The 26,436-nt window shown below is 41.1% G+C and overlaps 1 protein-coding gene across 3 annotated transcripts in view; it reads left to right on the top strand.

Annotated features, from left to right (window-relative positions):
• The window catches only part of nfic (nuclear factor I/C), a 436,701-nt gene that overhangs the window by 220,266 nt on the left and 189,999 nt on the right, over positions 1-26,436 (top strand). For all 3 annotated transcript variants that reach the window (XM_080213184.1, XM_080213182.1, XM_080213185.1), the window contains exon 3: positions 23,302-23,373. In XM_080213184.1, the coding sequence (XP_080069310.1) occupies positions 23,302-23,373 (72 nt within the window). The remainder of the gene's footprint in view (positions 1-23,301; positions 23,374-26,436) is intronic.

Below are 26,436 nucleotides of genomic sequence, written 5' to 3'. Positions count from 1 at the left end.
TCGGTAGCCCAGAGTGGGCCCCACAACTTCAGGCTGAGCAAAGACTCCAAAGCTTTCAAGATCATGACATTTTCTTGCAACTCAGCTAGGCATATGTTGCCTTCATTGTGGAGGATATATAGGTTCTATGTTGACATCGGCTTTCAAGGATCCAGACTTCTTGTTGTAACCTGGGAATGCTGGAACTTGTCATCATACTCCTGAAGGAGCCTGTGGAACTGAGAACATATGTGCTGAGTCAGCGTATGATCCAGATCCACAAAAATAGATTCAGAAAACACCTGTTAGTGCTAATGTTTGCATTGCTCAATTGGTGGCTGAGCAATGTCATCCTCAGAGAGCTCCCAGCCACTAGAGGGCAATAACCTATAGTGGCGCTGAGAGTTAGTTATATTGTTGAGCTTTATGTTGATAGATTCTGTACAATTTATAATGGCACTCAGGACCTTTGACAATGGCACAGCAGTAGAAGTCAATCATTTAAAATTTCTCAAAATTTAGGCAGATAAGTAAGTAAGTTTTGGAAATGCTCTATTTATCCAAGATGATGTCCTTTGGATGAAATGTTAAACCAAGGCTTTAACTGCCTGCTCAGGAGAACATTGAGCATCTCATGCTGCTACTCAATAAATTCTCTCACTGTGGTGACCTCCTTCCTTAACCAATAGTGCCAGTAGTAGACTAAATGATCATTCATCTCATTGCTGTTTCTGATACCTTGCTACATAAACCTATTGCCACATTTGTCAGCACAATGGTAATACAAAATATGTTTCCAAAGAATTTTAGGCACCATAAGTGGCGTGTCTTCTCCTTTTGGGTATTTACAGTCCTACTCATTAAAATTTACTAGATCAATAACTAATTATCAATAAAATATCAATGAAGTAACCTGATGTAAAGAACACTTGTATATTTGGTTACATTGGTGAATGATGACAACCACAATTATCGTTTTTGTAAAACGTATTTATGAATTCACTGTTTATTTTTGTGGGATTCCTGCCCTTGAAAGCAAGGATTGTAAAACCTCAGACATTTTAGAGAGCTGGTTGAAGGGATGGAAGAGAAAAATCATCCTTTACGAACAGGTTGTTAATTTTGCTGTTTACAACAGGCAATAAACAACTGAATCATTTTGATCTGTGTAAAGATATATGGGCAATAACAGACTTACAAAACAATCTTATCTCTGGCTATCATAATACAATGCCATCTGTCATACATCATTGTGGGAGATCTGTTTGCTGTTTTTCCTCTTCCCACACCAAGACAGGCTTTCATCCATTCATATTGCGAGGTTTTTCCTGGAACAGGTTGCTAGCCTACAGCCTGAGGCTTATGGTTTGAGGGTGCCACTCTGCATCAAGCATGACGCTAACCAGGCATCTCTCCTGCTCTTACTGCCAGCTGTGATGTGGTGGAAGGATTTTGCAGATTGAGGTTCAATGTGTCGGCTGTTATGTATGTACTTTCTTTGGCCATCAAGTCCAATGGTGGAACTGGAATCTGGAGTTTCTAGCCCAGAGGTAGGGACGCCACCCACTGTGCTTCAAAACCTCCTTGTGAGAGATCTTCAGGTAGCCCCTGAAACTGTGCACAGGGATCATGATGCGAGACTAAACTTCATGCTGCTGCTGTTTCAGAGTTCAGAATGATTTCAGAATTCAGCATGGCTAATGATGCTGTTGATTGATGCGACATCTTAGCAGGGGGACAGTATGATGATGACTGGCCAGCATCAGCTAAAACTAGCCTTCACTGATAAAAATTAGCCTGTTGCTCTTTCAGGGTTGGGTAATTGTGGCTGGAAAGGCTGGTGAAAAGGATGCAATAATGGCACAACTGAGAGTTCAAGCTTCTGACACATCGGGAGCTTTGTTGGTCAGTGGCTGAAACCTTTTCTCTTCCTTGTCCTTTTTCTCCTCCTGCATCCAGTAGCAATTTTTCCTGCTAAGTCTAGCCCCTGTTCATTCTCCAAGCGATACTCCATTCCCAGAGAATGGCTACTAATGTACCCTTGTTTTGGACCAACTAGTTAGTTCAGAAGCCCTAGCAATAGCAAAGATTACTTTAGTACTCTCCATACTTCTCCCTTGCGGAAAGCACTAAACACTTGTTGAATCAAAGCAACAACTGGAATAGATCAACCAACAACTAACCAAAGGCAGTTGATGATCTCTTTAAAATGGTGCTAGTGGGGCATCTGTCCTGCTGCTTAGAGCATGTTCAACTTTGCAAGATTGAGAGAACTGAGCTCGAGCACTGAGCTTCAATATGGCACATCTGGTATCAAATCACTATTGTAAATTGATTAGTATCATGATTTGTGTACAGTGTACAATAATGGCAAACATTTACCAGGTGCACAGTAATGCCCTCACTAATATTCCATCTGGTGTGACTTGTTCCAAAGTTATGCACACCATGGGTGAAACTTAGACACCAAACTCCACCTATAGTACCCAAACAGTAAGCTCTACAAATCTAAATTTCATGCCGTAACCCTTTGGAAAAATGCATTTTTCTTACATGATTTGAGAACAGACCTTGAAAGAGCGTTGAGATTTCCTTTATCAGCAACGACATCTGCAAGTGTTTCAGACACACAACTCCAGAAGCATTTCTGATTATTTGTGTTTTGATAATGTAACTGGGGCTAGTATGGGGCATCTTGGAGAGAAGTAAAGCCTGTCATGGGATAGGAAGCAGTAATGAGGGGATCGCAATGTTGGAGGATGTTGCAGTTTGTTTGACTGAAATCAATTTTTCTACAATTTTGTGTTAGATCTTCACACGAGACCCTGGAATTAGGTTGGTGTAGGTTTCTATTACACCATAATCTAGAATCTAGATGTACGAAACTGTAATTTTGTCTGAATTCTGAAATGGGGAACTCTGGAATTGATTTTAAGTGGTATAGGTTACACTCAGCTGTGAGGAAACAGCCCACATGAAATGAAAACACTTTCAAATACATCGAACAAAGGTAAAATATAGGTGGTCATGGGTGCTGGCATTGCCAGTAACTGGAACTTATCCGAAGCAGGGGCAGTAAAGAATTGTTTTTCTCCAAAGTATTAATTTTTTAAAAATTAAATAATAATTTAATTAATTAAAAATTAATAAAAATATTAGTGTGGCTAATCCATCTAACTTGTACATCTCTGGATTTTGAAGGGGCCTTCTGATTGTGGGCTTCCCATACTGCTGAGATTTTAATCATTTTCTATTTAGCACTTTGATCAACTGACACCCACAGTAAATGGCCACTTAAGGGCCTTAGTAGAGGGAAAGGCAGGCCTTGTCTGTCCTATTGTGAAATTGCATCTGGGTCAGTAAGGGTGGGATCCCAGAGGAAATCCTGTCCGTGCAGTTTTACGTCCCCGCCCACCTGGGGAGATTTGTTGGGGGGGTGTAGTGGGGAGGTGGCATAAAATTGTGGCCATGGACTAGCTGCGACTGTCCTTTCCCTGGTGAAGTATGTACATTACCCATTGGATACCTGGACTTTGAACCTTGATGGGGTAGCGTCTCAGCACTGCAGAGAAGAATATTAGAAGTGTTTGGTAAAATTAAGGAAGGATGAGAAAAAACACATCATTTTATGGGCATGGCTACAAGTCTGAATGCCATGGCATGTCAGCTCTGATCCTGAAGCATTCCACCTTTGATTTTTTGCAGTTAGGGTTTAGGGAAGAATGAATATTTATGCTGGAGGTCTTTTTGCTCATCAGCTGCCAGTTAGTTATTTTCTCTGTATTTTATTTCCAAGGTGAGCTCATCCAATGGAACAATTAGTAAGCTCAGTTTCCCACTGAAAACCTTAATTCACTGAGCTTGCAATCCTGCGAAACATTGAAACATAGAAAATAGAAGCAGCAGTAGGCCATTCAGCCCTTTGAACCTGCTCTTCCATTCATTTTGATCATGGCTGATCTCAAAATCAATATCCTGATCCCCCCTTCCTCCCATATCCCTTGATCCCTTTTGCTCCCAAAAGCTATATCTAATTTCTTCATGAAATCACACTATGTTTTGGATTCAACTACTTTCTGTGGTAGTGAATTCCACACGTTAACCACCCTCTGGGTGAAGAAATTTCTCCTCACCTTAGTCCTCAAATTATGACCACCAGTTCTGGACTCTCCCACCATTTAAGAGCATTCTTTCTGAATCTACTCTTTCTGCAGGTGCTGTTCTGGCACTGAGCAAGTGTGACAATGCCTGGGACTGATTTGGTACACAGATAGTTAAAATAAAAGGCTGCACAAGAAGCACCATGTGCTAATATGTGCGTGTATTTTTGGATTTTAGCAGGGTCATGGGTGCAGAACTCAAGTTCAAGGCTGTTTGTCTAGTAGAAAATCCCAACTGTTTCCTGTCAGTATGAGGAAGCTTAAACCGAGGTCTGAAGGGCAAAGTTCAACCAGATTGTTGAGCTTTCCAGTTGCTGTATCCATTAAAAAAAAAATCATCACTTTTGAAACAAAAATATAATTTTATACTGTTGCAATCTGAATCCCAGGGAACGTATATGTTCTTGTCCTGGGCAGCATGCTTTTGTATTTAGAATACTCTTTTTGTGCTTTTTATGTCATAAATGAAGGGGAGACAGTAATGTAGTGGTACTGTCACTAGACTAATTTAGAGGCTCAATCTAGTGTTCTGGGGACGAGGATTCAAATCCTGCTATGACAGTTTGTGGAATTTAAATTCAATTAATAATTGGAGTCATTGGGGTAAATTTTCTGATCCCGCTCACGAGTGGGACAGGCAATTTAATAGCCCTTTAGAAGATTCTTTGACCCCAGGTGGACTGGACTGGAAATTCCTGCTCGTAGAGTTTTACAGTGCAAAAAGAGGCCCTTCAGCCCATCTTGTCCATGTGGGCCATCTAGCATCTATCAATTCTAATCCTATTTTCCAGTAATTGTATGCTGTGGCATTTTATGTGCTCATCTAACTTCTGCTGAAATATTGTGAAGCTTCCCCGCTTCTACCAACCTTTCAGCAAAGATTTCCAGATCTCCACCACTCTCTGGGTTAAAAGGTTTTTCTGTAAATCCCCTCTAAACCTCCTGCCCCTTTTTGAATTCTCGTCTAAATAATGGTGACCATAAAACTATCATTGACAAAAACATCTGGTTCACGAGGAAATTTGCCCTGATCTGGCCTAAAAGTCACTCCAGACTCACAGAAATGTGTTTGATTCTTAACTGCCCTCTGAAAAGGTTCAAGAGTAATTATGGACGGGCAACAAATGCTGACTTTGCCAGCAATACCCACACACCATCAGAGAATAAAAAAATCCCAGCCATCCACATTCCAGCTCAGAATTGAACAATATTAGTAGAAAACTAGGACAAACAACCTCAGATTTAAGGAAGATTCAAGGATACTTTTACAGATGGCTGATGTAGCAAAGTAGAAGGCATTAGACATGCAGTCCCAGTGAGGGGGTGAGAAGATGTTGAACCCCTATCACCAACGGTAAAGGGAGAGAGCTGGAAATGAATATTGCAGTAGAAGGGATGGTGTGAAATGTGGAGGAGATGGAAGAGCATGGGGAGTGAGGCAGTGAATAGGTTTGAAGATGTCTATATGCTGAGGTCTGAGAAACCAGTGGAAACTGGAAAGGCCAAGGATAATGGCTGGATGGAATTTTAAGCAGGATAGGAAGCAGGTTTCGAAGTTTTGCATGAGGTTACAGTTTCTGGAGCTCATTACATCAAACAAGGAAGATATTGTGTATTTAGAATAAAGTTTTCAACAGTGATGGCTCCGAGATATTGATGGAGGTTGCAGTTATGGAGATAGCCGTCAGAAGTTTTCAGTAGGCTTCGGATTTGGGCCTGAGTCCCAGCTCCATGTCAGCAGGACTGTGAGATCTTATAAAGTTCACACTTAAATGGGAAATCAGGAGAGGAAATTAGTTCAGGGATTAATGTGCAGAGCTTCTGGCTGGAGCTCAACAGGCCTTCAGTCTTGCCAATGTTGAGCTATAGAAGGTTCTATTCATTGGCAACTTGATGTCAGATAAGCGTGGTAATGATACTGGAGGGATAAAACTGGGTATCATAAGCAAACATGTGAAAGCTGACCCCATGATTAAGAAAGACGTCAGAAAGGTGCAACATAGAGATGAGAAATTGGAAGCTTGACAGAGTTGAGTACATGGGCTCAGGAAGGGAGGTAATTTACAGCAGGGTAGTTACTGGCTGAATTTCAATAGGCCTGAATAGGGCATAGCATATGAGCTGGATCACTGAGGCAAAACAGTGGATAAGAGCAGTCTGGTCAACCATGTCAAATGTTGTTAAGAGTTTGAGGAGGAATAATTCACCACAGTTTTATTTACGCAGAATGTCATCAGCCAGATTAGCCAGGATGGTCTCGCTGCTTTGGGTGGCACAGAAGTCAAACAGTATAAGAATCATCAGAGGCAAGCACACAGTTGGTTGGCAACAGCACATTCTCCAATACTGCGGAGATAGTGGAGTTTGGGGAAGGGAAATGGGAAGAGAGAATGGGAAGGTTGAACGACAGACTTTTTTGAAAAGCAGTGTTTTAATTTTAAAGAAAAGTGGGCAATGGGCAAAGAGAACAGAAATTACAGTTCCAAGTGAATGGTCGGGGTGGTATCAAGTGAGAATGAAGTAGGTCTTGTTTTGCAGTATTAGAGAGTTAAAATAGTATTTAATGCAGGCACTGACAGAGAAAATAGCTGTGAACTTCATAGAGTCTTTGCAATTTTTGCAAAATAGCATGGTTGAATCCCAAATGCCTGAGCCCAGAACCCAGCCCATGTTGTACTATATCTTGAGATGTATTTCTGCCAATATTTTGAAACACAAAATAACAAGGAGATTCAAAACCTTTTTATTAAAAAATACATTCAAAGTCTTGGTGGAATATCTGGGCCAGATCTAACTTTTGATCCATCTGGCTGACACTTGCTGAAGTTATGGAAGTGGCAAATTGGAAAGCTCAAAGATTTTAAGTCCTGTTGTGCTAGTGTTATGTGGAATGTTTTCCAGTTTAGAATTGAGTTTAAGTATCTGGGCAGTGGGTGGGAAAATGCGATGCATTAGATACTATGATAGATTCATATTTTGTCTCCACTATGCATTATGACATCCTGAACTTACAGTTAGGAGCCAGAAGCTCCTAACATGGTAAGTCAACCCTGGCCTTCTCATGACCTAACGCCACTTACAGAACGACACTCATATTCACTGACTCCCACCTATCTCTTCACCAAGGAATTATATAATTGGTTGGTGGTGATGAGTAGGGAATTATTAAAAAGATCAGGAGAAAATAGTAGCTAAATTAACAACAACCAAAAAAAATTAGAAATAGATTTTACCACAAGTTGCAAACTCAAATATTCAGCAAGGTTGCCTCGCAGAGACATCATCCAGAAGTGCTTCAGGTTCCATACACAAATGTTGATGACACCCATTTCGACTGCAACATCATTTTTCTCAACCGCTGCACTGCCACTGATTTGTCACGATGCTTGTTCTTTGTCTTCGGACTGCAACACAAAGTATGCTCCCTAGTTTCCAATGTTATCCCTCGTTTCCAATGCTATCCTTCTCCTTGACAACTGTCTGAGGCTGAAGCAGGTTGTTTTGGCCTTGGCATTCTATTTGATTCTGGGGTGAGCTGCCAGCTGCATAGTGCCATTTTCTTACATATCTGTAATGTTCCCTATTTCCACACTGCGTTAGCTCCTCTATTGTTGAAACCTTCATTCGTGGCTTTGTTGAATCTAGGCTTGACTATTGCAATTCTCTACTAACCAGCCTTCTGATTTTAATCTTCCATGTACTTGAGCTCGTCACTGCCAGTGATGTAATACGCATCAAGTCCTGTTCACTTATCATTCCCATCAGGCATGTTGCTTCTCTAATGCCAGTACAAAATATATCACAGAGAGGGTGCAGAATATTCTGCAGGGGGAAAGGAGTCAGCTAGATAGAAGTTGTAATGCACATTTGAACCAATGAAAGCTGATATTGAGGCCTACACATATTTTCTGGAGCTAGAGAGGAAGTTAAGAAGTAAAACTTCAAGGGTAGTAAGCTCTGGATTACTGCCTGTGCTATGTGCCAGCCAAAGTAGTAATAGGTGGATGGGGAGGATTAAGGCATGGCTCGAAGCATGGTGCAGGAGAAAGGCTTTAAGATTCTTGGGGCATTGGGGCCAGTTCTAGTGCAAAAGGCACCTATGCAGGATTAGATTTGTACCACAACAAGACCAGAACTAATTGGGACAGTTTAATAATATGGTTTGGAAAGATTTAAACTAAATTGGCCAGTACTAGAGAAGGTAGTACCAGATTAGATAGGTTCAAACTAAAAACAACCATATGGAATGCAAAGACAGGATTACAGTGCATGTATATAAATGTACAAAGTGTAATGAATAAGGTGAACTACAAACACAAATTACATTGTAGGAATATGTTGTATTGGCATAACAGAAATGTGGCTCAAAATGGTGAGGATTGAACACTTAATATCAGGGACACTGAATGTTAAGAAAAGATAGAGAAGGAACAAAAGAGAGGTGGGGTGACGATAATGATTAGACATTGTACTTTCGGGAAGAAAATCTTTCCTTGAGGGGCAAGAACTGAGTCTGTTTCATTAGAGTTGAGAAGCAAAAAAGGTAAGATCACCTTGGAGGTGATGGCTTAGTGGTATTATCACTAGACTATTAATTCAGAAACTCAGCTAAAGTCCTGGGGATCCAGGTTCGAATCTCACCACAGCAGATGGTGGAAATTGAATTCAATAAAAAATATCTGGAATTAAGAATCTATTGATGACCATGAGACCATTGTTGATTATCAGAAAAACCCATCTTGTTCACTAATGTTCTTTAGGGAAGGAAATCTGCTGTCCTTATCCTGTCTGGCCGACATGTGACTCCAGAGCCACAGCAATGTGGTTGACTCTTAGCTGCCCTCCAAGGGCAACTGGGGATGGGCAACAATTGTTGGCCAGCTAATGACACCCAAGTCCCACATATGAATTAAACCACATTACTTGAGGTATTTTATAGGCATCCAAATCACGAGAAGTAGAGGAACAAATCTAGAGGAAATTATAGACAAATGCAAGAAATATAAAATGAAGATTTTAGGGACTTTATATTTCTTATATCCCATTTGTTGTTTAGGTAATTAAAGTTTGAATAAAGGGGCAAAGATGGTGGAATTTCTGAACTGTGTTCCAGAGAAATTTCTTGATCAGAATGTTCTCAGCCTAACTGAAAAGGAGGTACCATTGGATCTAGTGCGGAGAAATTAGGTGGAGGAAGTGGATGGAAGTGTCTATGGGGCACCATTTGGGTAAAAGTGATTTGGGTAAGGTTTAGATTAGTATTGCCAAAGAACAAAAAATAATATAGAACTTTTATATTAGAAGAGGATGCAATAAGAAGGGATCTAGCCCGGATGAAATGGAAACGTGAATGATCTATAAGGAAAAGGTACAGTGATACTTCAGGTGCAAGCTAGGTACATTCCAACAAGGTTGAAAGATAAGGGAGCCAAAATCAGGACTCCTGGTTGATGAAGGAAATAGAGATTTTGATGAAACAAAAAGGAGTGTGAATGATGAGTTCATCAGGTGAAAACCAGGTCAAATACAGTAGATAGAAAGAGGAGGTGACGAGGAAAATAAGACAGAAAAAAATTAAGTTTGAGAATTGAATGACAATCAACACAAAAGGGAACTCAATAATCTTCTACCAGTATATAAATAGCAAATGGAAGTAGAGTGGCTCCCATTAGGGACAAAGGGGGCTATATATGCGTAGAGGCACAGGACCAGGCTTTAATTCTTCATGAGTTTTTCTACCGGTGTTAACTATGAAAAAGGAGTTTGACAATATATTGGTAGAAGTGGAGATGGAGGGGCCAATGGATGGTGTGCATATTGAAAGGGAAGTGGTACTGGAAATTTGGCTATGCTTAAGGTAGATACGTCACCTGGTTTAGATGGCTTGTATCCCAGATTGCGACAGGAAGTGGAGGCGAAGATAGCAGAAGGGTTGCCTTAATTTTTCAGGCTTCCCTGAAAATGAGGAAGGTGCCAGAGGATTGAAGAGTAGAAAATGTAACATCCTTATTGAAATAAAGGATGGAAGGACAGTCCTAGCAGAATGACAGTGTAGAAGTATCTTAAAGATGGCAATGTTTAATTATGTTAGAGGTGCGATATTAATGCAAATTCTTGTATTTATAATGTTACAAACGCCACACGGAAATCCTCTTGCAATATTGTACATCTTTGGCAGATAACATCAGAAAAATCCTCTGAATAATATTTCTCTTTTTACACAGAAAAATTGCACTGTCTTTCAACATCTAGCTACTTTCACATACCAAATGGGTCAGTTTTGTTCTTAGCTATCTGTGTGCTGATTCACGCATTGATTCAGTCAGCTTGTACTTGAGTGATTGGAACAGGAATTTTGGCAATTAGATTACCTGAAAAACATTTTATGACCTATTGATCAGGACAAAAATTATGTTTTTAAGAAAACAGCTTTCTGTTATAGTGATTTAAGAAGAACCAGAAGAGGCTTTGCGACTTCCTTGTCGTATTACAGTAACTCAGTTTTTCACAGCACACTTTATCTAATTGACAATATCCTGTGTTCTGCCATTATTGCAATACTCTAGAGTATTAAAATAACATAGTAACATGAAACATTTATTTCTTCTGTAAGCAGTAATATTCATAGGCTGCTTACTAGGAAAAGGAGCTAACAGATTGATGGAGAATGGATCGATATGGTGTTTCGCACATGTTAAGAACTGAGAGTATTAGTGTTTGAGCCATCAATCATTTCACTTTTTTTTACATTAACATAAATGACTCTTTTCCATGCTTTTTTTTTACTGCTGTATACCAGGCTTCTGTGCTGGTAATGAGGGTGTGCAAAGCCAAGCAGTCCGAATGGTGAACCGTGAACTCAAGATATTACTGCCGATTTACCAGCTGCCTTGGATGTAGTGAAGCACAGCTTTTTGCATTGCATGTTTATGAGCAACCAGCTTGCCAAGGTCACAGCCCAAACATGAAGCTCTTGTGCCTGATGCACATCATACAACATCTGGAAGTCAGATGGTTGGGTTCAACATTTCAAGGGTTCATATCTGTGATCTCAGCGGGCTGGATATTAGAGAGCATAAGACTCGTGGATGGCTGTTCAGGTTTGTCGGCATTCCAGTGCAGCAGAAATCGGGCATCAACTCCAAATTAACTATCTGCAAAATTCTAATGACGAGTTGAATTTTCACAGATTTCAATACAGTAAAACTAATTAGACAATAATAGATGTATGTGTTATTATGTATTATATGCTGCTTGATGGAAGATGGGATTCAGGCCAACAGCAGTTCACCACTTAATATGTCTGCAGTATAAACAGTGAGGCTTCACAGAAGGTGAATGTCTGTAAAGAAATCAGATGGGTTATGGTAACATAGCAAAACCAAGTAACCCATGAAAGAACATAATAGGTTCGATGACTATTGACCAACAAAAATAACCCCCCTCTTTCCCATTGCTGACTGTCCTTCAGACCTTGAGTATTATGGTGGCATAGTGGTTAGCACTGCTGCCTGACATCACCAGGGACCCAAGTTCAATTCTGGCTTCGGATCACTGTCTGTGTGGAATTTTCATGTTCTCCCTGTGTCTTTGTGGGTTTCCTCCGGGGCTCCAGTTTCCTCCTACAGTCCAATGATATGTGGGTTAGGTCGACTGGCCATACTTAAATTTCCCCTTAGTGTCAGTGGGATTAGCAGGGTAAATATATGGGGTTAAGGGGATAGGGCTTCGGTGGGATTGTTGTCAGTGCAGGCTTGATGGGCTGAATGCCTCTTTCTGTACTGTAGGGATTCTATGATTTTACTCTATGATTCCAATTTAGTTCATTGTAAACACTGGATATGAAAGCATCCAATGGTAATGTGAAAATCCCTAGCTTACTTTCATACAAAGGAAAACATAAGCAGGATGTTTACACAGTGTCACAGTTGTGCACTGACATGTTGTCGGGTTAACTTTGATTTCTCATAAACCCCAACTTTCCAAGTTAAGATAATAAGCCTTTTGAATACAGTGCTATTTATTACATTAGGTGTCAGATTGTCTTGATAACATCACTCTTGACTTTAGAACATAAATACAAGGAGCAGCAGTGGACCATACATTCTCTCAAGTCTGCTTTGCCATTCAGGTTTATCATGTGCCTCAAGGGCGGCACGGTGGCACGGTGATTAGCACTGCTGCCTCAAAGCACCAGGGAACCAGGTTCAATTCCAGTCTTGGGTTACTGTCTATGTGGTGTTTGCACATTCTCTCCATGTGTGCATGGGTTTCCTCCAGGTGCTCCGGTTTCCTCTCATAGACTAGCTGGGTTGATTGGCCATGCTTAATTGCCCCTTAGTGTCAGGAAGGTTAGCAGGGTAAATCTGTGAGCCTGAGTGGGATCCATGAGAAATCTATCTACCCAAGCATTGAATATATTCAATGTGGTAGACAATTCCAAATATTCACGGCTCATTGAGTGGAGAAGTGTCTTCTCATTTCAGTCCTGAATGGCACAACACTTATTCTGAGGCTGTGCCACTAAATTCTCCAACCAGGGAAAACAGTCTTTTTAATGCCTATCCTGCTAAGCACTTCAGAATGTTGACACTTCCCAATCTTCTAATGGAAGAATGTAAGTTCAGTTTCCTCAGTCTCTCATTATAGGACAACTCTCTTATCCCAGGAACCAATCTAGTGAACCTTTGCTTTGTCATCTCCCTCCTTAGATATGAAGATCTAAACAACACATTGTACTCCAGGTATGATCTCGCTAAAGTCCTGTCCAAGTGTAGCAAGATTTTCTTGTTCTTGTGATCCAGTCCCTTTGTAATAAAGGCCAACATGCCATTTGCCATCTTGGTTAGTTGCAGGTGCAGCAAGTAATTATCTAAATTCCTTATCCAAAAAACCCGAGTATCTCTCAATATCAATATTTAAAAGTTTAATTTTTTTTTAACTTTTTCTGTTCACATTACCAAATTGAATATCCTCACACTTTATCAATGTATCAGCAATTGCAACCCTTGCAACTGCAAACAGATAATGACCATTGGTTCAACCTTGAAAAAGACTATAAATGGACATGGCTGAAACATTTGGGTTTGGGCAATCATTAGGAGGTTGGTACTCTATTGAACTGTTTGAAAAATAAACTTGCTGGATGTGTCATTCCTCTGTATCATTCCTCTACCATATTCTAGTATTGAACTTAACAACTTACCTGTATTATGTTCCATTCACCATCTTGCTGTTAAACACTTAACCTATTTATAACGCTCAACAGCTTATTTGTGTTTTCCACATACTTCACATTTCCGATTAGCTTTGTACCTGAGGTCAGAGGGTGGCAGGTCTGAGTTGCAAAGATGAGCTAACAATTTTGTGAATCATTGAAGGAGCATGCATTGTCAGAAATGCTGTTCCTTGAGTGATAAATTCTTCCAAGATGTTGTTCTGATGGCACATTATGGATTTGGAAAAAACCTTAACTTTGGAAAGATCAAAACCAACTTGTTTGGTACATACTAAAAGCATGATATTTTAGATGCAGATTCCTTTGACAGCGCAGAAGGTAATCATGCAGCCCACAATAACCATGTCAGTTGTTTGCTGGAATATTCCAAAATGAATAACACTGCCCTGTAGTTTCCTCATAGCCCTGTACTTTCCTGGACTTTAAATATTTAAACACTTTTCCCAAAGTCAGCAGTAAGATCTTTAGATATTCCCTGAAGCAACGCATGCCATTCTCCAGTAACACTCCTTAAAGAAATTTCCTTTAACCTAACCTAACCTAACCTCACCTCACACTTTTAAATATTGGGAAGGCCAAAACCATCGTTCTTGCCTCATGTCGCAAGTGCCATAACCTTAAGCACCAATCCCATCTTCATCCCTGGTCATTGGTCTCAGGTTGAGCTAAATTGTTTTCAATACTCTACCCCAAGCCTAATATCTAATCCCATGTCATCCTGATCACAAACGTTCCCAATACTTTCATTTCGGTGACCAAAACACTCAGCCTGTCTGCTGCTGAAACGCTCATCCATGTCTTTGTCAACTGCCAGCCTATCAGAATATAGAGGCTGGCTGCCCATCCTCTGATCGCCATAATCTTTAAAGCCATAAATAAAAGTATGATTCTTTATTAAATTTCCTCATATTCTCTGATACAGTGGAAATAATCTTATTTTCTGAAGTATCTCCTCATCAGTATAGATTCTTTTTGTCTATACTATCAAGCTGGTGAATGAATGTTATCTGTGTTCTACATTATCGATGGTCTTCCTTTAATGAAGTGTTCAAAATTATGAAGTATTCTAATTGTTGCCTAATGCAATCCATTGTACAAGTTTATTGCTTTTGTACTCTGGGACCCATTTTTCAAATTCAAAATGCACCGCATTGCCACATTCAATCAGTTATGTATTTGAGCCACATGGTTAGCCGTTCATCCAATCTTTCCATGTTTTTCACTGAGCCATTTCTATATATTTTCCATCCAAACTGCATTGCACTGGATTTTTATTATGAGCTTCAGGGTACCAGCTCTGGGACGAAATGAGTTTCCCAAAACCGTACTTCCCAAGAGTAGCAGAGCGATCTTCACAGACGCAGCCTCACCATCTTCTCAAGGATGATGAGTGGGTTCTCAATGCTGCCGGCCCAATTGGAAGGCAAGCACCTCTCGAGCTGCCCCTCGAGGAGAGATGGGTGTTGCTGAGACAGGTTGGACACCAAGAGGATACCTCATCATGGAGATGCTTGCTGGGTTGCACATTATGGACAAGTAAGTCAACAGATTTTGGACGGTCTTTTATATGCACAGTCCCGTCTTGGCTGCATGGGGCCTCAGGCTCTCAATCCTTGTGACAGGAAGGCTACCTTCATTGACATTATGGCCTCCACATGAGGTGCCGGGGACACTCTTCTGTTGACAAAATAACTGAAGCACCACAAAAAATAACTAATTGTTAAGGCAAATTGGCTTCTCACTTCTATGTAGTGGGTAGCAAGCCTACTCCCTGGGAGTTCCTGACTGGTAACAGCGCATTGTCGTTCTGACGCAACTGCCTGCAATTCTACCGGCCTCTCAGCTCCAAGCCCACCACCACCATGGGGCCAAAAAAATTAAATCCATTATCTTGTGCTTTCCTTGTTACATTGCATTTGCCATCTGGCTATTTTATCCATAATATTTTGCATCACTTACCCAGAATGAGTCCATTGCTTTGCACCCGCAGTTTCCTGTTTCACCCTGAGCTGAGCTTCAATCTACACATTCTTGCCACCACGAAGACCACATATTTCTACTTTCATTTTTTGCTTCTATTCCAACTCATCCTCACTGTTAATGAAACTCTGGTTCCTGTCAGATTTGATTATTCCAATTTTTTTTGTGTTTTTCTCATGGGTTCTGCAAATCGCAACAGTTACAAAATGCCATTTGCTACATCCACTACTGCATTCAGTCTATTTTGCTGACGCCCTGTCCTCGCCAATATTCATTGGTCCCCTAACTCCAAAGATTGATTTGAAAACTCTTGTTATGTCATTGTGCCCTTTTCTTCCTCCTTTGACTTTAAAAAAATCAGGACATGGTCATCTTTACCATTTATATAGATGATCTGGAGGAGGGGGCTGAGTGTAGGGTGACGAAATTTGCTGATGACACGAAGATGAGTGGAAAAGCAAATTGTGTGGAGGTTGTGGAAGGTCTGCAGAGAGATCTGGATAGGCTGAGCGAGTGGGCGAGGACCTGGCAGTTGGAGTATAATGTTAGCAAGTGTGAGGTTATACACTTTGGCAGAAATAATAGTAGGAGGGATAATTATTTAAAAGGCGAAAAGCTGCAACATGCTACGGTGCAGAGGGACCTGGGGGTCCTTGTGCACAAGTCGCAAAAACCCAGTCTGCAGGTGCAGCAGGTGATCAAGAAGGCGAATGGAATGTTGGCCTTTATAGCGAGGGGGATAGAATATAAAAGCAGGGAGGTCTTGCTGCAACTGTACAGGGTACTGGTGAGGCCGCAGCTGGAGTACTGTGTGCAGTTTTGGTTGCCGCACTTGCAGAAGGATGTATTGGCCTTGGAGGGAGTGCAGAGGAGGTTCACTAGGCTAATACCAGAGATGAGGGGGTTGGCCTATGAAGAGAGACTAAATAGACAGGGTCTGTACTCGTTGGAGTTTAGAAGGATGAGGGGGGACCTTATAGAGACGTATAAGATAATGAAGGGGATGGAGGGGTAGAGGTAGAGAGATTCTTCCCACTTAGAAAGGATAGCAGGACTAGAGGACACTGCTTCAAGATAAGGGGGGGGCGCAGTTTAGATTGGAGTTGAGGAGGAACTTCTTCACTCAGAGGGTGGTGAATCTCTGGAATTCTCTGCCTGTTGAAGTAGTGGAGGCTACCTTGCTAAATATATTTAAGTCACGGGCAGATTGGTTTCTGATAGACAGGGGAATTAAGGGTTATGGGGAGAAAGCGAGAAAGTGCAACTGATACACTTCAGATCAGCCATGATCTTATTGAATGGCGGGGCAGGCTGGAAGGGCTAGATGGCCTACTCCTGCTCCTATTTCTTATGTTCTTATGTTCTTATCTCTAGCAAGGCCCAGCAACTATTTATTACCCACATCAGTTGCCCTGGATGAAGTGACGCTGAGCTACCTTCTTGAATCAGTGCATGCTATGTTTTGAAGAAATTCCTGCAGGAAGTTCCAGAATTTTCATCCACTCACAATGAAGAATTACTGCTTCTCCTTTCCTGATTGTGCAGTCCTCAATCATGTAGACCCCATGCTCTTTAAATCCTTCTGCCTCACTCCCTCTTACCCTTTTCTTCACAAACCTTTTCAGATTCAGCTTACTGGTCATGCTTTTGGTCAGTTTAATCCGCTGATCCCTTGTCAGGTTATTATTGCTCTGAAGAAGCACTTCAGGGTATTTTATCACATTAAAGATTCAATCCAAGATGTTTCCAATGTCAATATTATTCAGAATGAGCAGGAAAGTCCATGCATCCCTCAGCAACATTCCTCCTTCAGCACTCCAGGGAGAAAGGGGAGCAGACTAACTGAATGTTCAGTTCATGAGTTTTGGTGAGACGTTATTGATGTGGAATGGGTGTGACGGTGCTTTCCCACATTAAAATAATTGTACCTGAAAAATAATTCATTGTGTGACTGCTTTCAGATGCCTCATTGATGTGAAATCATGCTATACAATTATGAAGGTTTGTTTTAATTTATGTACAGAATCATAGCATCCCTGCAGTGCAGAAGGAGATCATTCAGCCACTTAAGTCTGCACTGACTTTCCAACAGGGCATCTTACCTAGGCCCTACCCCCTCCTTATCCCCGTAACACCGCGCATTTACCCCACTAATCCACTTAATCTACACATCTTGGGACACTAAGGGGCAACTTAGCATGGCCAATCCATCTAACTTGCACACTTTTGGGCTGTGGGAGGAAACCAGAACACCTGGAGGAAACCCACACAGACATGGGGAAATGTGCGAACTCCACACTGACAATCACCTATGGTGGACTCGAACCTGTGTCCTTGACACTGTGAGGCAGCACTGCTAACAATATGTGGCCTACATAAGATAGAATGACCTTGTCCATTGCTTTATTAATAATGTTTAACAGTTTATGCTTAAAATTCTTTAAAATGTGCTTCAGAGTTTTCGCAGTGGCAGCAAACATGAAGCTGGGTTATATACTACGCATTCCGTTAAGCAGCAATCAGGTTGATTTCATACATCAATGGCACTACATATTTTGCAAATCTTGACAGATCCAAAGTCAAAACTGCTGCACATAGACACAAAGTATGTGGTATAACTGCTCTGATAATCAGGGAATTCTCTCAAACACACCTCAGAAACCAGTGCAACCAGCGTGGCTAATAATGCAACAATCTATTCCAGACACGAGGTAACATTCTGAGTGGAATTACATTCGTAAAAGCCATTGACATTTGAAAAACATTCAAACAGCTGCACGCAGTAGTGACCGCTCAGCTGTAACCATAGGAACCAATGTCTGATAACTGCCACTGAGCCCTGCATGACGCCAAAGACGTGAACAAAGCATGCCGACACTGCACAGCTGACATAACATTAAAGCAAAACTCTCATGCTGGCTAACACCTCTGTGAGCATCCTGTCCGTCCTGTCACCATGGAGAGACATTCCCTTGTAGTACTCCACTTGTTCAATAGAACAAAGACAACTGTGCCAGATCAAGGTTATACTAAAAGGTAAGTTTAGTCTATTATTTAATAAGAAATTTGAAGACATACGTTGTATACATTGAATATCATTCAGGAACGGGCATATACAGTGTTTTGTCAATTAGGTACAAGGGAGTGCCTTATTCATGAACAACTAATTCATGATTTGTATAGTTTGCTCGAACAATGAAGAGCATATTCAATTGATTGAAAGGTTCCAGCATTAAATCTCAGAACTTGCATAGTTTTCGTTGTATGTTAAGGTGTGAAGTTATGATATAATTTTTTAAAAATCATTTTGAAGGTCTCATTAATAAAAATCTTGGACTGAGTTTAAAGACTTCTCAAAGTGGCTACAAGACAGAAATGTGGATTTCAGTTATCTTTCTTTTATCTCCTGACATTCCTCAGACATATACATAGAAAGTTCAATTAGTGTTCCAAAATAGTACACAAAACTCATTGACTTGATGGCATTTCCTCCAAACACAAAGGCAGGAATCTTACCACCGTTGACACTGACGAGATTTTCCCATCCCACTGCAGTGAATGGAGATTTGGTTGGCTGCCAAATTCCCCAACCTTGCTGCAGTAGTAGCGTGATGTGAACGGCGGTTAAAATTGCATCCAAAGACACTAAAGATAAGCCACTGTGAAATGTGAACAGCCTTGACCATTTTGATCACTACAGGGTTATTGAGACCTTGGATAACTGTCTTGCCTTAGATGGAAAGTGACTTGGCATTGCTGTACAGGTCACATGGTAATGGTGGCCATCTTGCCTCACCTGCAAAGAGCATTTGAAGGGGGCGGGGAAAAGGCAGATTCACCATCTTGAAAAGGCTTTAACCCCAGAACTGATAGAGAAATGCATCTAAAAATCAGCTTTTTTCACTGGAATGCTCATTGGAGCCCTTCAAGGCTCCCATGACTTCTCCCTCTGGTGCTATGGCACCTGTCTTGGCTGCAGGTTACTTGTGTCCAGTATCTCATCACGTGCAGATCTCATCACTAGGTTATCCTCTAAATTATGCATAGTGTCAATATCTGAGTTGGTGACTGCAAGTTGAAATCGAGTGACAGTGCATCTTCATCGTTGCTGTTCCTCTACTGCCAAACAAGGTGACAAATTTTTGATATCTAGAAGGGGAAAGGCACAGGTGGAGGGTTGAGGTGTGGGAAAGGAGAAAGTAAGAAGTGCATGCTTACCCCATCTGCAGCTTGGAAACCAGACACGATTGGGGTTGAATGGAGTGTGGGACATCAGAACAAAAATTAGGTCTGAGGATACTGTCACCTTTGTTGGATTCAGCCCTACCCTTGACTAAAGTCTTGGCAATAACCAAATAATTGCCAACACTGTACCCTCCAGAGAGGTCAGGATAGGCAAGTGTACCTGTACCCTTCCATTTAGGTGTATTATTTCTGATTGTATGCCATGTAGTCCTGCAAGAGAGGGGAAAATGTTTTGTGAGTGTAGTGCTCTCTATTGAATTACTGACAATGTACATAAGCTGTTAGAGGGCGAGACATGTGACAGTGCTGGGTGAGGAATATAAATGTCTTGTATGAGTCCTATTTGATGAGAGATTGTTAATAAAATTACAGTGGAGGAATGGTGAATGGAGCAGTGTTCATTTTGGTAGGATATAGCATTTGAAGATTCATTTGAGCACTTGGGTGAAGTCATTGAACATCATGTGGCACAATATCTAAGTCCTTGACTCCCAGCGTCCGTGTCCATGGCTTTCTGTTCCCACTGCCTTCTGAGTTTGTATCTGGAGGGCTTTCTGGACCCTGTCGATTCAAGACATCTTTCCTCCTATCCAACTGCTCAATGGGAGGCCTTTTAGTGCAGTATCCAAAAACTTTGGAGCCTGCTCTCCATCAGGTTATGCTGTTATTCATGTCTCAAGGGTAATATTTGCTTCCTGTATGACTGCTTGCACCTGTTCCAGCTTCAGCATACCTTCCTGTTAAGATGTGCAGGTTAGCTTTAAATGGTGCCAGCCACTCACAATATTGGCTCCATACTCCAGCATCCAGCAGTCAACAGCGTAGTTAGCACTGAACAAGCAGGCAGCATGAAGTTGGCACTTTGCCTGTGTTGCAAACACCAAATGCAGGGTATTCACACATGGTGATCACTGCACCTGTCTCGGGGTGCTATCAAATTTAGCCTCTATTATGTTTAATCTGCATGCAAACACTTTAGGCTAACTTTAATTACTTAAATAAACACTGACTTAACCACAGATAAGATGTGTTACTTTCAGCAACCATGACAGTTCGGTCAGAAAGAATTATCGGAACCATTGTGCAAAAAGAGTTCATAGACTCATAACATCCCTATAGTGCAGAAGGAGGCTGATCGACCCACTGAGTCTGCACCGAACATAATCCCACCCAGCCCTAGCCCTTTAACCCCACTTACTTACCCTCCTAGTCCGCCTGATATTAAGGGGCAATTTAGCATGACTAATCCATCTAACCTGCACATCTTTGTATTGTGGGAGGAAACCGGAGCACCCGAAGGAAACACATGCAGACATAGGGAGAACATGCAGATTCTGCATGGTCGATGACTGAAGCTGGGAGTCAAACCCGGGTCCCTGGCGCATTGAGGCAGTAGTGCTAACCATTGTGCCACTGTGCCGCCCTTAATTGATTTAGAATGTTGATTTTCATTTTTCTTCACTATCCACACTATTTGCGTTTATTTCACATTTTTCTGACAGAATTTCTCTGGCCGCTTTGTGTAATGATACCATAGTTGTGTGGCTGAGCATCTGATGTGAATATTTGCATTCAGGCTGCCATATATTTGTGATTTCTCTCATAGTACATTCCAGAAAAATATTTGATGAATTTATTTAGTATTGTTATGTGAGGAAGAAACCAGTGACACGCACTCCACAAGATTGTTTACAACGTTCTGACTCAGAGAGGAATCAGAACCAAATGTTCAAGAGGTTCTGAGAAGGCGAAAAGCCAAAAGTTGCTCCATCTTTTTGAAATCCTTACCCTTCACTTAGTAATGGGGCCTCTGGACTCCCAAAGCTCGCAGTTCCAAAATTTCTTCATTTAAGCCTTCAGATTCCATTATGTGGCCTATCAGCTTATAGCCTGAACTGAGTGTGTGACTAAATGGGCACTATCATAAAATTGTTATTATTATCATAATGTGTTAACTAGTCACCTGTCAACATTCTCAGTATGTTTCATTGTTGTTGCAGGCTGCCCTGTACGAGCACTAGTTAGCTACTAACAAATGTTACTACACTAGTTTTGCTTCAGTGCTTCTGTATTGAGGTCCAATTTATCATAGCCAATCCACCTAACATCAAGCACATCTTTGGACTGTGGGAGAAAACCGGAGTACCCAGAGGAAACCCACCTCACAGTAATTATCCTATAAAATTAATTTTGAAATGATATGAAGTTCATGTTGTATCACTAGCGAATCCCTAACCTCCCAGCAAGGGAGATTGATAATGGAAGTGACTTTTTACTCCTGTAGCTCATGGATCCTGAAATGAAACCTACCAATGAGTTTATGCAGACATTGCACAGCCATCATGGGACACTCCACTACACTGCATCTTGCTGAGAGGTTAGGGACCAGCTGGTGATACAGCATGAACTTTATATCACTTCAAAATTTATTTTATAAACTAATCACTGTGAGGTGGGTTTCCTCTGGGTGCTCCAGTTTCTTCCCACAGTCTATAGGTTAGGTTGATTGAACATGATAAATTGTTCTTTAGTGTCAGGGGGACTAGCAGAGTTAGAAGTGGGGTTACAGGGATAGGACCTGGAAGGGATTGTTGTTGGTGCAGGTTTGATGGGCTGAATGCCCTCCTTATGCATTGTAGGGATTCTGTGATTCTACCCTATCCACATTTTGCATAATACAACAGGCTAGCACAAAGATAATTATTATGTATGGATGTTACTTGATTCAAACAAGCCTTTATAGTATTGAAATAATTTAATCAAGACCATAATTGGATGACTTGTTGACTGGCACACCTGCACTTAGTTTTTGTTATCAGATCTGCCATTAGCTGTTCGTCTTTGGAGCCATTCAGACATTACTCTTCCAAGTTTATATCTTCCCCTCTTTCAGGTCCTTTTGTAGTTTATACTTTGCTTTCTGAAAGGTTGACGGTAACTAGTTCTATTCTGACAATCACTGGTAGGGGATAGATTGTGTCTTTATATGCCCTGTTTGTGAACAGAATTAACACTCACCTGAGGAAGGAGCAACGCTCTGAAAGCTTGTGGCTTGTGCTACCAGATAAACCTGTTGGACTTTAACCTGGTGTTGTGAGACTTTTTAGAGGGGATAGACCAGCAGCCTTTCCTCAGATTCTCAGTCTGGGCCAAGTGCCTCAGTTGACTTTTCTCATTGGTCCTGCTGAGATCATACTTCAGCACAATCAAAGGTCACAGATGCTAACAATTTTTTATTTGCAGTGCGTTTTCATCCAGTCATACAGACTAAACATCCATAACCCTCTGGGTTAGAGAATTCCAAAGAACTACAATCCTCCGAGTGTAAGAATTTCCCCTCATCCCCATCCTAAACACCTGACCCTTTATTCTGAGATTGTGACCCTTGGCTCTGGACTCTCTAGTCCCTGGATAACAGCCTCTCAACAATCTAATTAGATTGATAATGGAAGTGACTTTCTCCTCAGTAGCTCATGGATACTGAAATGAAAACTACTAATGAATTCATGCAGACATTGCACAGCCATCCTGGGATATTCCACTACGCAGCACCTTGCTGGGAGGTTAGGGACTAGCTGGTGATACAGGATGAACTTCATATCACTTCAAAATTAAATTTATAAGCTAATTACCCTTGTAGCTTTTTCATGTATTATTTCAACTGTTCTTCCACTCATCCAAACCTTTTCTTTCCTTCAGAACCAGAGCAGGGTGGCAGCCCAAGGCCTGCTATTGGCTCTGAAACTGAGGACAGCAAGACAGGAACAATTGGTGAGTATCAAACTTTGTGACATATCTGAATGATTGTAGCATTCACTCTGCCAGTGTGACTGAAGTATACAGTGTTAGTTCTCTCCATCTTAGTGTTACTGATGTATACGGTGGTACTAACATCCTTCTGTCAGTGTTGCTGATATATACAGTGGTATTCCCTTGCTGTCACTGTTAAGTTTGCGTTTGATCTCTCCAGTCGGTCAGTTATATTGAACTCATTGAGTTTGTTATTCTGTCACTGTGTACCATTTGGTTTAAGCTTCAGACGTCATTGACCTACATTAGACCAATAGAAAGTAGGTGAAAAGCAGCATTACCAGAGTGCATTTAAACTCTTGCATGGTGTTCTGATGCCTGCCATCTGAATGCTAGATAAATTGTCATTGTAATGGAACAGCAGATAGGACAGTTAGCTCTTCACCAGTATTACAGAATCAACTTGGTAAACTTCAAAATTAAAGTTTAAAAAAGTGTTCATTTTTCACTCATTGCAGTTATACTGCATCCAGTACAAATAATGATGTTAGCATTTTTCAGTCTCGTGGAGCTGATCTCACACCAGTATTGAATGGAAGGTAGCTCACCTTCAGTTAAAACTTCTGCAGCAAATCAGACTAGGCAGCACCTTCATAGTAAGGCATTACAATCTGAAGGTTAGGTCAGCAAAACTGCCTGATAAAAAGCCAGTCATTGAACAGAAAATTCTGGGTATTTGCTTTTTGTCATTGAGGCCCAAACCAAAAGAAGTTGCTGCAACCCATAATTTTCAAAAGATGTAGAAGCCTTTTGACAGCCTGGCATTAACACAAATCCGTAAGGAGAGCTATTTAATTCCACAGTTCATTGTCAGGGACCCTGAAGGATCTACCATTCTGTAATTGTGAAAATTGTCCCTGCCCACCAAGGAATTTTGTCCCCACCACCTTCTTATTTTTTCTTTCTCAGCTGAGCATATATGCAAACCCATTGGGTGTCCTTAAGGATGCTTACAGTTATATTTGGTGTGATGATTCAAAATATCAGGTGACAACACTCTTTTGTCCTTTGATACGTAGCTATCTGATACCCAAGCATTTCACACCTGAAACAAGTGGCCTGCTGTGAAAATCATTGGTGTTACATATCACCTCTAATCTCATCCATTTAATCAGCTGGCTCTGCAACATTGGAGTTCAATTTATACCTATAGGTTCGGAGGTGAGAAAGGTGTCAGGATAAACAAATTAGAGAAGAGTGAGGATTCGGAACACCAGGTACAAAACTAGAATACTGTGGATGCTAGAAATCCGAAATAAAAATAGGAAGTGGCGGAAATATTCACCAGGTTAGGTTGCACCTGTGCAGAAAGGAAACCAAAGTTAGTTTCCAGCCATCGAACGTGCATAAAAGTATTTGTTACATGCTGCGCAATCTTTAAAATGCTACACTTACCAGTTCCACCAAAATGGTAGATTGGCTGGCCTAGAGTGAGATTTATTGATTAGACAACCTTCCTCTGCAGCCCAGCAAGATATTCCCTTAAATGGGCTGTACGTCAACCCATTCACAACCGGGATGAGTGGTGCTGGGGAAATCTCTTGCTCAAGCTCAACTTAAAAAGGCTCAAAACTGATACTCCACAGCTACTTTTACAGGACATTGTGTTTGCACTGAATTATTAGCATATCTATGGCATTAATGCTGCTAAATCCAACATTTATCCTTGGAACAGAATTGTAGGCTGATCAAAAGAAAACTGTATGTACAATTATATTGCCAGGGGAAGAAAGCCGGATTTAGTAGCATAAAGTTAGGAGCTGTTGATGAATGCCAGTCTCTCAGAACCCAAACTAAAGGATACGTGAGGAGTAAAGGGGATGTGGATCTGAATCTTCATCTGCTGAAAGATAATGACCAGACTTCTCCAATATCGCCCATGGCTGAGATTCTCCGGCTCTGCTGCAGTGAGTGGAGTTTTGGCTGAGCACCAAATTTTCCATTCACACTTGCAGCAGGGGTAGGGCAAACAAGATCAGAGAATCCCAGCCAATGAAATAAGAGGATGTTTTATATTTTTTCCACTAAATGATTGTTTCTTTGTCTCTGCCTTCTCAAGTGGGCATAAATTACCTCATCTCATTGTTCAGTGAGGAATGGGGAATTTCCTCGATGCACTGGCCCAGATTAATCTCATCCAACACTGCTTAAACAGATGATCTGGTCATTCATCTATCTCACTGCCTCACTCAGGCCCGAAATCCTTAACCCCACATATTTATCCTGCTAGTCCCCCTGATGCTATGGGGCAGTTTAGCATGACCAGTCAGCCTAACCCTCACATCTTTGGAGTGTGGGAAGAAATTGTGCCTCCAGCCTGCTAAAAGCACTGAAGTTCTGAGACATCCTCCTGACTGTGTAATTCTTTGTGGGATCGAGGGTGGAGGTTGAGGATGAATTTTTAAAGGCTTGATCCTTTGCGTTGACTGCAGCGTTGGTGTGGGTAGTGAAACTTTAGTAGTAGTTTGGCTCTCATGCACTTGGTTTTGAATTATTCACTTGTTGGTACAGAATATTTCCACTCATTTGATAATTAATTAATTTTAGTGTGAATTTACACATTTTAAATGCAAAGTTAATGATGTGAAGAGATAATGAGGGAAGCATTTGATTCAATCATATTCCATCTATTGTATATTTGCATTTAGTTTTACTGTTTATCCAAATATTGCTTGGGTCCCAAAGTAACTTTCAACCATTTAACCTGTTTTTTTTTTGTTTTTAACTCCCTGTGACCTGATTGTTAAAATGCATGGAAATTAGTTTGTAGCAGCTGAGCTCTTCCAGTATCTAGCTTTCATGTAACTCACTTCCAATCATGCATTTCGACAGTCAAATCACTGACGAGGCGTTGAAACACTAACAGATCGATCTAATCACTTCATTGAATGTCAGTGACTATCAGTTAGCACCAGTCGACTGCCAGTCACAACAAGGAATACTTTCTCTGTGATTATCGTTGAAATTGCTTAGATATTACACTTTGCTGGAAATAACATCAAATGTTAGAAGGAGTAAGTGCAC

This window comes from Carcharhinus amblyrhynchos, chromosome 26, assembly GCF_965287045.1.
Source record: "Carcharhinus amblyrhynchos chromosome 26, sCarAmb.v2.hapA, whole genome shotgun sequence".
NCBI lineage: Eukaryota > Metazoa > Chordata > Chondrichthyes > Carcharhiniformes > Carcharhinidae > Carcharhinus > Carcharhinus amblyrhynchos.
This window is presented reverse-complemented; position numbering and strand designations above follow the sequence as displayed.